Genomic DNA, 12541 nt, shown 5'->3' with positions numbered 1-12541 from the left:
CTGTTTCCCACTCGTCTGTGCAGAGCGGGATCTGCAGCCCCCAGGAAGCTCTCACTCTTTGCTTGCCGTCCTGCTTCCCCTGGCTGCTCTGGGCGAGCCGTTTGACTTTCTCATGTTGCCACAAACTGGTCACAAGTTAATGTTCCATAAAAGCACTCCCTTTTTTTCAACTCATTTCACTCTGACACGCTCTGAAAGCAAGAAGAGGGAAAGGCATCGTGCAGTGCTTCGACATCCCTGCATTTGCTGTGACCAGTGCAGGGAAGTATTTGCAGATACCGGATGTAGCAACTTACCTGGGATAGGAAGGCAAACGTGTAGCTCTACAAAATGAGTTCACGTGTGCGCCTACGCAAGTCTTTTGAGATACAAATGCTGCTAAACACGCTTAGCCAGAGAACACAAGATGGCTGGAAAAAAGTAATGTCTGAAGTCCTCGCTCTGTGAACATAAACCACAAGCAGCTCCGGATTTTTGGAGCCATGAGGAATAAACCCCAGCTAAGCAGAAGTGGGGGATCCTAGAAGATAACCAGGGATGCACCTAAGGTCCTCAATCTACTACTCTCTGCCAGATTTTTTGTGGACATGGATGTTGTTGCCTTCTTGGGGGTTTTTATACTTCAGTTACACTGGCAAGGCATACGATTCACTCATTTTTCATTCTGGCTCACTCCATACTGTTATCTAGCTTGAATTTAATGGAGAGGTTTTTTCTTCCCAGTCTTCTGAAGCACCTTATTTTTATTACTTCTTCTGAAATATGCATATTTCCTAGAAATGTCCATCCTAATTGCAGTTTAATTCTGTAATTTGTTCCTTTAATTCACATCAAAAGCTGAATGTCAGTCAACCACCAAGGAATTGTCAGGAGCAAATCTAACTTCTGAAGATAAAACAACCATCAGAAAATAACACCCCGTACACGTTAGAACAAATGTGTAGTCGCATTTTATTTAATCAATTAAAATCTACCTTAAAAACACAAGATCAGATTTGGTAACCCAGTACATTGGATTAGAGAAAGCTTCAAGCTTTGAAGCGCAAGCCAGAGTCACAGTCTCAAGTGAGAGTTTCAGAGGCCAAAGCAATATGCTGGAACAAAGTGGTATCTTCAGGCGGAGGCATGCTCCTTGCACCACTAGCGTGGTTTCGGGTGCACTGTCAGTTACTAGCGTGGTTTCGGGTTTCTTAGCTGTCAGTGACAAGAAGCTTTTGTATTTGTTTTATAGTTGAGTTTGTTGCATCGCTTACCTAGGCCCTGGATTAATGGAGAAAACAGGCAAGCTAAAGCACTCGCCTGTCCACTTACTACCAACAGACAATTTACATTGTGGTCAAGCTAGCTTTATTTAAATGAGGTTCAGACAAGAATTAACTTTACGTATTATTAACAGCTTCGGAGCTACTAACATAAGAATCAGGATTACACAGGTCATGCTGTTGTTATTTCGTTTTACCTGCTGCAGTTACTGCAATATGGCTTAATGTACATTTGTACAAATTCGGCCAAGTTTGCACTTGTGAGGTGTTACTAAGAGCACTATTAACTTGCAAGCCAACTTAAACCTGTGGAAACCAACCGAGGTTGTTGGAATTGCCCAAAGCTCGGGGGGAAGGCTGCGGCTGACGGTGGACAGAGATAGACTGGATTGTTTGACACCACGCTGCTCGGCTTTAAATATTTGTAGAATTCGCTCTGAGGTAAGGAAAAATCTTTGGATGCTTCCACGCAAGGCAGCACCAGGTGGTGCGATCACACCAGTGCAATCAGTCACACTGCTTGCTGGAGGTGCAGCCTCCAGGAGAGGCAAGCACCTGCCATAACAAGAGCATTTGTACGCTAGGAGTTGGTTTCAAAATAAATTACTATACAGGTAGGATAGCAAGCTGTTCTTCAACTCGATGGGCATCGGTTTCACAAAGTGCCATCTGGAACCTTCACTTCAGAAATCAGAGCTGAAAGTACGGACTGGTACCCCGTGTTTGATTTTAATGTAAACGAGAAGAGAGAGGACCAACTCCTGTTGGGGACAGACATCCCAGGGCTCTCGCTCTTGGGACTTCTTTCCATCTCTCCATCCCCCTGCTCATTCTGGTCTACAGCTGTTGTCAGTCCAACCCACCTTACGTGAAGGTTTTGAGGAGCTCAGCACCCCTAAGGTCTCATCAGCTTATTGCAATCCAAGGTAGAATTCACCACCAAGCCCTCACCCTCCTTCCTACTCCCCCTTCAGTGAAGAGAGGCAATTGATAGGAGCGGGGAGGATGCCAGGAAAGAAATGCTGGGGTGGAAAGAGGCTCAGGCAGGGGCTGGGAAAGGAGGAAGCTTGTGCGCGGGAAGGGTGTTAGATGGCGTAGGTGTGGGGAAAGGCTGGGGGTCGGGTGGGGCAGGGACCAGAAAGGAGCAGACTCTGGAATGAGAGCGGGGCGAGCTGAGGGTTGCGGTACCACTGGCGTTCCTACAGGAGCAAGACAACGGGGAAGCGTCAGTGTGGAGGGTTCTCAGGAACCGGGCAGGCCTGCGAGTGGAAGTGACTGGCAGACCTGACACAGGTCAGGGCTCTCCTTTTGTCCTTAGCATTATCATAGTTCCACATTAAAATCAGAGTGGGGGTTAGGATATACACATAAATATTCAAAGCAAGACAGCCAAGTTTTTGAGAGCTTTTACAAGGGGAAAATCCTGGAACAATAAATAGGAAACTACACATTATCAACTTCCGCTCCAATGCTATCCATTTCCTCTCCAGGCTACTCTACAAACTCATTTCAGGGTACGCCTAAATAGTACAGAAGTATCATAGCTTTATATTAAAATCAGAACTGGGTTTAAGACATACATATAAATATTCAACACATAACAGTCCAGTCCTGAGACCTGAAGTCTGGAACAACAAAAGAAGGGTATTCTCAATCTCCTTTCAAGCTACACTCTGGAAGGAATTTCTGACTAAATCAGGCCCGCACAAAACCAACGGAAGGATGGATAGAGATACCTGAATGGGACCGAAATGCAGCAATCTTGAGCATCTTGCTCAAGGATTTGTGCGTGATCCAGTTCCTGCAGTTTGCTAACGGCACGTCTGCTACTTGGCCAGAAGTCTCGTGCGTTCTCGTCAGTCAGCCCTCCTCTTCCCCCTGACACACAAGACGAGCGGCATCTACAGCCACTCGTAGGTCAAATCAAGGCAGCTACGGAAGATGGGAGGGGGGTAAGGGAGACTGCAGAAAGAAGGGAGGGAGATTCAGCGATGAGTGAAGGCATTCAAGGAGATGGGACAGACAGGACACGCATTCAGTGACGGGACGGTAATAACCGTGGCACAAAATTTCAGTGGTCTGTCCATTCACTCCGTCGGGCATCTCCAGTCTAAATGGTCTATTTTGGGCAGAGGCAAATGACCTTTGAATGGAACACATGGGTGGATATAGCCAACATTAAAGGCATTGTTTTTTTAATAAAAATGACAAAAAAGGTGAGGTCTTCAGAAGAGCAGATGTTAACATCCAAGAACAAAGGGTAGTGAATAAAGCTCCTGGTTCTCTTGCAGGATTGTCAGCTGTTCTCTAGGACTGGCATCTCTCAAATGCCCCATGGATGCTTAGCACATCTGAAAGAAAAGACCACAGTAAATAAAAAAGCTTTATTAATGACAACTTACTCTCTCAAGAATATCTTCTTTTCCCAAGCAGTTCTCAAGGACAGACAGAAAGGCCTCGTGCCTTAGTCAAGCAATACAGTAAATATCTTAAGGAGAGACTGTACCTTCCTGAGTCAGATTTCCATGAAATGCAAAGAGCTTTGGTACATGAGGCACTCCACTTTTACCATGGAAGGCAACACTCACATCCTTTAGGATATTAAAAAGAGCTTCCTTAGAGAGGAAGCGTTTTTTGTGGATTAAATCAAATACATTAAACAGGTATCGGATGAGCGCGTATCTAGGAAAACTAGAAACTACGTTTTCTGCCTCCCAGAAGTATCACACTAAACTACAAGCCAAGTCAAAGCCATTAAAGTGAGGGTAGCTGTACAGAAAAGAAACAAGGTGTTCAGTAGCCAGAGAGAGAGGCAGTAAAACAAGAAGACAAAAAAAAACCCAATCCCACAACATCAAAAAATATCTGTGGCCTGTTGGTTAACCTGGGGAGCAGCTGCCTTTCCTCAGAATAAGAAAAAATTACAGACACAACAGTTTGAGAGACTCCAAAACTGTTTTGGAAAAAGAAAGACATTGCTGAGTGAAAATGCTACTCACATTCAAGGCCTCAGGAGCCACTGAGTTCCGACTTTGTGGACTCCCTTCTTGGCAACTATCATCCTCCCATGTCTGTGTTTTCCCATCTTCCATGGGTGGGTCGCGTTCTTCCTCACTTTCCCTGCGTGTTTGCTGACCTGTATGTTGGTCTGGGATTTCCATCATCGGCCCAACCTCTTTTCCCCTTAATTTTGGTGGGTAGATGTCTAGGGGGTCTTTGGTTGAATCTTCTGAAGTACTCAGTTCTAGTGTTGATTTCTGAAGCCTCGCACTCGCCCTCGAAACATCTTCAGGGCTAGTCACAATTGTTAAAGAATTCTGACTTGGTCCATCTTTCAGTATCTCTGAGGTCAACAGCACGTCTTTGGTTTTTTCTACAGCGGCATGAATTTCTGCAGACTCTGCTAAGGTAGAAGTTTTCACTGTTCCTGATTGCTGGAGCTCTTGTTCTTTACTCCGTACCTCTTCCTCTTTCACTGGAAGCTGAAGATCCACCTGCGCACTTCCCAGAAGTTCAGCTATATTTGTATCTGACGGGCTTTTCTCTATGGACTCAAGGCGCTGCTCTGACTCCAAGGCAGCTGACTCTTCTGTTTCTGCAAGTTTGTGAACAGCCGTCTGGATGGCGCTCAATACAATTTTTGTACTCTGGGACTCTATTGTCAAAGACTGAACAACATCCTTCTCAAATTCTGTGTAGGTGAGAGACAGACTGTCACTTGGAGGAATACCATTTTCTTCGGGTTGCCCTGTGCTCTGGGGCCTCTCTTGCCCCTCCGATATTCCATTCACAGAAGCAGGAGTTACTTGAGGCTCAGGTGCTTCTGCACTGCCAAGCTCTGCAGTCCCACAGCCTGAACAGGCAACAGTAGTAACCAGGACCTCACCAGAAGCCATTTGCCCTGGTGGGGTTGCCAAGGGCTCTACAGTTTCGACTGGCGTGTCTGCAGGCATTACAGTTTCTGCCATGACATGCTCTTCAATGCCTGCAGCCGCTACAGGCACAGGCACTTGCAGAGCCTCCAAGCTTTCCGCTTGTTGGAAGGCTGAGTCAGAGCCTTCCTCTTGCACAGCTAAAACCTCTTGCTGGACAGCAGTTGAACGTTCTTCACCTCTCATAGCTTCCCGTTTTCCAGATTCAAACGCTTCTTTGGCTCTGTCCGTCGATTGCTCATTTTTGTTCTCGTCTTTCTGAAAGCCTTGACAATTTGAAGATTCTACAAGTTCTTGTTCTTTTTCCACAGTCTCTTGTTCAAAGAAGTTGTTTCCTGCATCACATGTCGTACCACTAATGTCAGTGAGGACAGTGCTTCCATTTCCAGGGATATCCGAGCATGCTGATGCTAAACTAGATACAGTCTCCACTCCAGTCTCTGCGGGAGGCTCAGTGACGGCGGGATCACTCTCCAAGTGTGTTCCAGCTTCGAGCAGACCACCTTCCGTTTTGCCACCTTCGCTTTCATCCCTCTGGGAAGCAGTTTCCGTTGGTTTTGCTCTGCATTGTGCCTCTAGGATGGACACAGAATCTTTTGCTGGAATGTGCCTGCCAGCCCCATCCCTCACACTCTGCTCGGCATCTGCAGCTGCTTCTGAGCCAACTCTTTCTGATGGAAGGGCAGAAGCTTCTTCCTCATTCTGCAGTGGAACCTCAGTAACAGGGGCTTCTGTGCTCTTCACTCCAACGAGCACAGCATCGTCTTCCTCTTCCTCTCTCTGGGCAGGTGTGCTGCTAGGAACTCCTTTAGTGCAAGCTTGTTCGTCAAAGTCAGGAATTTCACCTTGTCTTTCAGATTGAACGGGGACCCCAGTGACAACTGCTTCTGTGCCCTCTGGTCCCACAGGGAGGGTTTTGCCTTCTCCTTCAAGCTGCACAGGCTCTTCAGCTGTAAGCCCCAAGGAAGTGGTTTCATCCCCTCTCTTGTCCTGCACCTGCAGAGAATTGCAACAGACCTGTCAAAAAGGGTACGAGCACGGAGTGACCAGGAATGTCCTGGGTGAAAAATCTTAGAAAGACGGAATGATTTGGGTTGGAAGGGACCTTAAAGATCACCTAGTTCCAAACCCCTGCTGTGGGCAGGGACATCTTCCATTAGAACAGGTTGCTCAAAGCCCCATCCAACCCGCCTGCGCATTTAAAGCTGGAGACAGCGGGGCCACTTCATTTCCTCCCTTTGCAGAGGTACCTCAGCTACAACCGTAGCTCTGCCGACAACTGAAGGGACCATCCGCTATGTCTGCTACCATATGGATCCCATCGGCACCTCAGGTGTTCACAGAGCACCTACAGTCACCTTGCGCTGTGCGGGAGCCCTACTGGCAGCTGTTCCGGCATCTTTGGATCCACGCACACCATCTCCCACTCCATCACTCTAGGGATCCCATCCACCTCGCTCTGCATGCAAGCCTTGGTGGCTGCTGCTTCTGGACATCCATGTGTGTGTGTGTGTCTCACTGGACACAAACTTTGGTCACGTCAGGCTGCACAAGGAACACCCTTGACAGCAATACTGCCACAAGCTGCTTCTAAATTTGGCATAATAGCTAACGCTTGCTGATTCTTCCTTTAGCAAATCAGCCTTTGTCTTATGTGTAATACTTACTGCAGTCTCTGCTTCTGGAACACACTCCTCCCTCGTCTCATCTGCTGTCAGCTCTGTTGCGGGCAGCTTCTCTTCTTCCGCAGGCTCCTGTTTTGCAGACGGCTCTTCCTTGGGTGTAACTGCTTGGGTGCTGTGAAAGTCTCTGGCCTGTGAGGAAGGTTCCTCTGCTGTCCTCTGCCCTTCACAGCTTTCTTCATGGTCTTCTACAGCTGCTTCTTCACGTGCCGGCCACTGCCTTTCATCTCTCAATACCTCTACGTTTTCACATCCTTCTGTGCTTCCTTTCATTGCAGCAGGCAGGTCACTTCTCCCTGAACCTTCCTGGAGAACACTCTCTTCAGCTCCGATTTCGCTCTGAATGCTCCCTGCACCTCCCTGGGGCTGGAGGCCATCCTCTTGGTGTGCTCCTTTTTCCAAGCACTGTTCCAGCAAAACACTTTCCTGGCCTACAACACTCCCATCTTTAGCATCATCTTTCACTTCTGACTCAATTCCTTGTACTCTTGCAAATAGAGTTGCACTCATGGTCCTTTCACTAACCAGCTCTTCTACCTCTGCTGACTTTACTCTCTCAGCAACTTCGTGAAGAACCTTTTGCGTCTGTTTGTCTAATTCTTTCAAATTTTGTTCAGTGGCCTCTACTTCTTGGACAGGTGTCACTTCCTCTGTAGTATCTGGGGTTTCTAACAGCTGGGAAACAGCAGAAACCATCTCAGTCGTCTCCTCAGCAAGGGACACCTCCACTGGTTCTTCAGCGCAGGAAGCTTCTGCTGTCTCCTCCAGAGCTGTCACTGCCTCTGAGGTCAGCTCTAGCTCACTGGCTGTGCTGTCATCGCTGACCTCCTTTCTCGCCTCTGGCATTGCCTTTGCAGCTGACTCTGCTTCTTCCACAGTATCATCGGATTCCAGTGTTTTCTCAGTTTCCTTCTCTGCCTCTTCTTCTGCCTGCTCAATGCACTCTGTCAGAGCAGCAGATATCCAAGATGGTGACATTTCTTCAATACTGGTAACTGCCCTTTCCCCTTCCACAACAGTCACAGGAACTGCATGGACCAGCCCTTCCTGGCCTTGTTCCGTTCCTTGGATCTCCTCTAATTTTTCTGCTCCCTGTTGCTCTGAGGCTCGTTCTCTCATCGCCTCAGCAGCTTCTGCTTGTGGGGCTTCCATCTTCTCCTGCTCTGCTGCTTCGTATTCAGAGAAAGGAACAACAGCTGGAATATCTGAATCTTCTTCAGTCGTTTCTGCCAGGCCTTCTCTTGCTTCTTTAGGAGCAGTTGGTTCTGGCTTTCCATCTGACTTCTTCTTCCTACGCCCAGGCAGACGTTTCCAAAATGGAATGCACAAGTCACCTTCTCCAGGCTCATCATCTGAGGAGGAATGCTCCAGGCTAGAGCCCACACCAGAGTCGCCATTTCTCTCTTCCATTCTGGTTTGGGACCTCCTTCTTGGAGTAACTAACCTTTTAAATGATTTCCACATTGAAAGACTTTCACCTTTGGATGGGCTTCCAGCTTGTTCTGGGGAAGAATTCCCTTGTCCTTCATTGCTCTCTGGAGAACTGCTAAGAATTGCATCTGTGGCCGTTTCTTTGCTCTGTCCAGGCTCTTCTGCATTGGGGCTTTCCTGACCAAGCTCACGGCCAATGTCTTCATCAGATGCTGCTGCTGCTGCTGCTTTCCTGGCTCTTTTCTTTGAAGAACCTACGCAGAGAAAAGCTCGCCAGGGCACAGAGCTGTCAACCTTTCCTTTGGGCACGGCTGTGGCTTTCTCTGGTTTCTGCTCCATCCCATTTTCTTTCATTTCTCCCCGATTTTCATCAACCACAGCGTTTTCCGTTGCAGACACTGCAACGCTCTTTGTCTTAGCACTTTCAGAAGCTCTTCTGGCACGTTTCTTGGGAGTCACCATCTTTTTAAACAATGCCCAGGGCTTAACACTGTCTCTTTTTCGCTCCACATCTGAAAATGCAGCATCTTCATTTTCACTGACCTGCACGCCATCCACAGGCTGTTCCAAAGAAGGAATTTCAATCGTCTCCTCAGGAGAAGAAGCAGAACTCTCCCCCTTTTGTTCCTCTGGGCTGTCTGGGGAACCTGGTAAGTGCTGAATTGGGTCACCCGGTCCCCCTAACTTAGATTCTTCTCTTTTGCCTTTATGCTTCTTTCCAGAGAGTGTTTTGACTCCAACAACAAGCGCCACTGACCTTGGGGATAGAGGTTTCTCTGTCACCTCACTTGCTTTCTCTCCTTCAGATTTTTCTTCCTTTTTGCCAAGATCTTCTGAGACGTCCACCAGTTCCCTTTCTCGATCGCCTTCTTCAGCTTTTTTCTCCTTCGCACTTCCTTTAACAACTGCTGCTGCCACATCCTCTTCTTCTCCCTGCTCATCATGCTTGATTAGCTCTTCCTTCTCACTTGCTTCAACGCCCATGGCTGCCACAGCCTTTTTTGACTCCTGCTTTTCACCTTCACTTTGCTCCTTCTCATACGCTTCAATAGTTACTGTTGTCACGTTCCTCTCCCCCTCTTGCTTCTCCAACTCGGATTGTTCCTCCCTTTCACCAGTTTCAGTGGCAAATGTTGCCCCCTCCTTTTCTTGCTCCTCTTCTTTCGTAGGAGACTGCAGTTCCTCTTCTTTAGGCTTCCTAAAGCTCTTCTTTTTTCTAAATCCTGTCCATCCCTGAGTGAAAAATTTCCTTAACGGCGATGCAGTGTCAGTGGCTAAGGCAGCTGACTGAGAACAAATCTCATGTGCTTCGGGTCTTTTAGGAGGTTCGTCTTCTGTTTTTTCATTGTTCACTGGGTCTTTGGTGGGGTCTGCTGCAGAGAGTCCATCCTCAGGCATCGCCGTTTCTTCTGAGCTGCCTTCCTTTTGATCGGCAGCTCCTTCAGGGACTTGTGTTTCCTTTTTTACAGTAAGCAGCTGAACGGGTTCCGACTTCCCCGTCTTTTCCTTCTTCACTGTGAATCTGAACCCAACAAATTTAAAAAACTTTTTAAACCCCAGATCATGAGACGGTGGCTCAGACACGTGGTCTTCTGCGTCTTCTTCCAAAGACGGCGACTCTGTAGCTGCACGAGCATCCTCTTTCTCAGCACCTGCAGTGTCCTTGGTGCTCGAGTCAGAGGAACTTGTCTCCATAGTTCCGGTGTCTTCCTTCAAAGGTACACTGGAATGGTCTCTTTGTCCAGCTGTGTAAATAACGACAAAAACCCCCAGTTACTTTCTGTCTCAATGTAATGTTGTGTTATACCTTTATATAAATAGATGCAAGTGGTTTTTTTTTTCGTTTTTATCAAACTTTCCTGAACATAACTTTTTCTGTTATCTGTGTGCCTCTTGTAGGTGCTAATATGAATTTTTTGGAAGGACTAGTTCTTGGTCTAAGATTACTATAATTCCTTTCCTTCCTCATATCGTTGTACGGGTCTTTCTAAAGTTTATTTGCAAAGGCACCTTTCAAGCTTATACTCTCTCATTCTCCTTCCTTCTTTTGCAGGGGTTTTTTGGTCTTTTGTTTTCTCTTCCTTTAAGGGAAACTTATATGAGAAAACAAATATTATTTCTATCCCATTTTTACTCAAAGAATATACAGAACAATATCTCCAATTCTTCCTGAAGCAAAGCTCAGTATCCTTTCCATGCAGAGAGGGGCCTCTGAGGGGGTGGAGCGGGGGGGAACAAACCACCAAATAAACCCAAACCCCAAAATCCTGTGCTGACCCAAAAGGATGACTGAGAAAGAAAAGCTGACGTTACAGCTCTGTCCCAAGAGAACAGGAAGATGTGAAAATGCCCACGGGAAATTTCCCGCGTTTCTGAAAACCGGTAACCCCCAAAGCACTGACATTACAGCGTACTTGTTTTAAAGATCATGAATCTCGGGATTCTCCCATCCATCACATCACCACTATGGCCAGACAGAATCCTCATCTGCAGCAATTCCACATGGCTTAAAACGAAACACCTTGTTACTAGGCAAGCAGGTGAAATGCTGCCCTCCATCGCTCACAGGTCTGTGTCTGCGTTATCTCTTTCTTGAGCACCGCTTGAGTTTTCCCTTCAGGACACCAGCAACCACCCTCTCCGTCTTGCTGGGACAATTTCAGTAGGATTGCTCCCTCTGGCCGTGAGCTGCCTAAGTTCACAGACTGACCTATACATTAAAGCCCCTGAAATGCAGCACTTAAGAAGCCAGCACATGTCCAGCTTAGAGCACAAAATTGCCAGCTCCCCGTGCCCCAAGTAAGTGGCTTGGGAGGGAAAAAGCACAGAGGAACAAGGACACCGAGCCTTTAAGTTCTGCCATTGAAACACAAAAAGCGAGCAGGTAAAACTGCCCTTGCCTATAACGAGAATTGTAGGCATAACTGTGCGGTGAACATGCGTGATGATGAACAGGACAACACGTGAAGACAAAAATCCATGGCGCATTCGAGACCCCAAAAGACTCCTGGGCTTGGATACTGCCCGGATTTCAATGTAACATTATCCTTGAGCCTTGATTTAGTGCAACAGGTGAAAGTGCAAGGCCCTGAGGTGCAAGGCACTCTTCTCTCTGACCAACCTTGTTGGAACGCTAAGATGACAAAACACAAGAAATAATAACCAGTGTCAAACAGCAACCTCCCGGGAGAAGGCATGGCCCCTTTCTTGGAAGTTTACAGGTGCTGCTTCAATGCCCAAAGGCATGCAGGGGACAGCTTTCCATCGTACAGGCATCACTGAATTCCCCAGAGCGATTTACTTTTTGTTTAAAGATCCAGCTTTCCGTTGGCTCTAACTCTGCAGCGGGCCCTGCTTGGCCCGGGGGCTGCGCCAGAGGCCCCCTCCTGCCCAGACGCTCCCTCGATGCTGCTTGCCCGCGCCCCCTTTGGGAAGAACTCCGCCTCCAGAAGCGCCCAGACCAGGCGGTCTGGGGGAGGCTGAAACACGACTAAAGAGCAGCCGGCGGCGGAGCTGGAGAAGAAAAGAGGTACCTTTCAATAGCTGCCGCTCGGGGCTGACCAGGAGCGCTTCCCCTCAGAAGGAGCCGACGCCGAACGGGGTGGATTCCGCGGCGGCGCGGCTGGTCAGCCCCCGAGGTGCAGCCCCGGAGGAGGACGAGCGCAGGCTGTCGGGCAGCCCCGAACAGCGACGCCGGCCACAGCCTCTGTGCTGGCGTTCGACCGCCGGCGGGAGCCTCCCGTCCCGGCAGGAGCCGGCCCTTCCCGAGCGCCCTGCGACGGGGCGAAGCCTGCAAAGCGGGGAGGGCCGCCCGCCCGGCGGGGCAGGGCCTGCCGCCCAGCAGCAGCGCTTGCGGGACGGGAGGGGAAAGGGTCGCTCCCAGCGGGCGCTTGGCAGCCTTTGGGCTCCGGCAGGGGCGAGGGCGGCGGGCAGCGGCACTCACGGCTCGCCGGGACCGACGGGGGCTGCCGCCGCCTGCGGGGGTCGGGCGGGTCTGGCCCGCGGCAGCCCGGCGTCTCCGGGACAACGCGCGAGCTGTTGTTGTGTTGTTGTGACGTTGCCGCCGGCGGCGGGCGGCCGTTGGCGCCGTCCCCCCTCGGGCGGCTTTCCCGCCGCTGCCCGTGCGCCAGCCCGTGGGAGGGCAGGGACGTGTCCCCCGGCGCCGGGGCCTGCGGAGCGGCGTGGGCTTGTCCCGCCGAAAGCCGCGGCTGGCGTGGGGAGCCGAGACGGGGAC

General features: G+C 49.2%; 1 protein-coding gene across 1 annotated transcript; it reads right to left on the bottom strand.

The window, feature by feature from the left end:
* Positions 1-2347: 2347 nt before the first annotated feature.
* Positions 2348-11504, bottom strand: LOC147416001 (uncharacterized). The gene is made up of 4 exons (XM_086460419.1): positions 11429-11504; positions 6862-10052; positions 4262-6190; positions 2348-2461 (listed from the first exon to the last, which is right to left on the bottom strand). Exons 1-4 carry the CDS (start codon positions 11502-11504, stop codon positions 2348-2350), a joined length of 5310 nt encoding a protein of 1769 aa, XP_086316545.1.
* Between the last annotated feature and the right edge of the window lie 1037 nt (positions 11505-12541).

This window comes from Leptosomus discolor, chromosome 2 (assembly GCF_034619465.1).
Source record: "Leptosomus discolor isolate bLepDis1 chromosome 2, bLepDis1.hap2, whole genome shotgun sequence".
Taxonomy (NCBI): Eukaryota; Metazoa; Chordata; class Aves; order Leptosomiformes; family Leptosomidae; genus Leptosomus; species Leptosomus discolor.
This window is presented reverse-complemented; position numbering and strand designations above follow the sequence as displayed.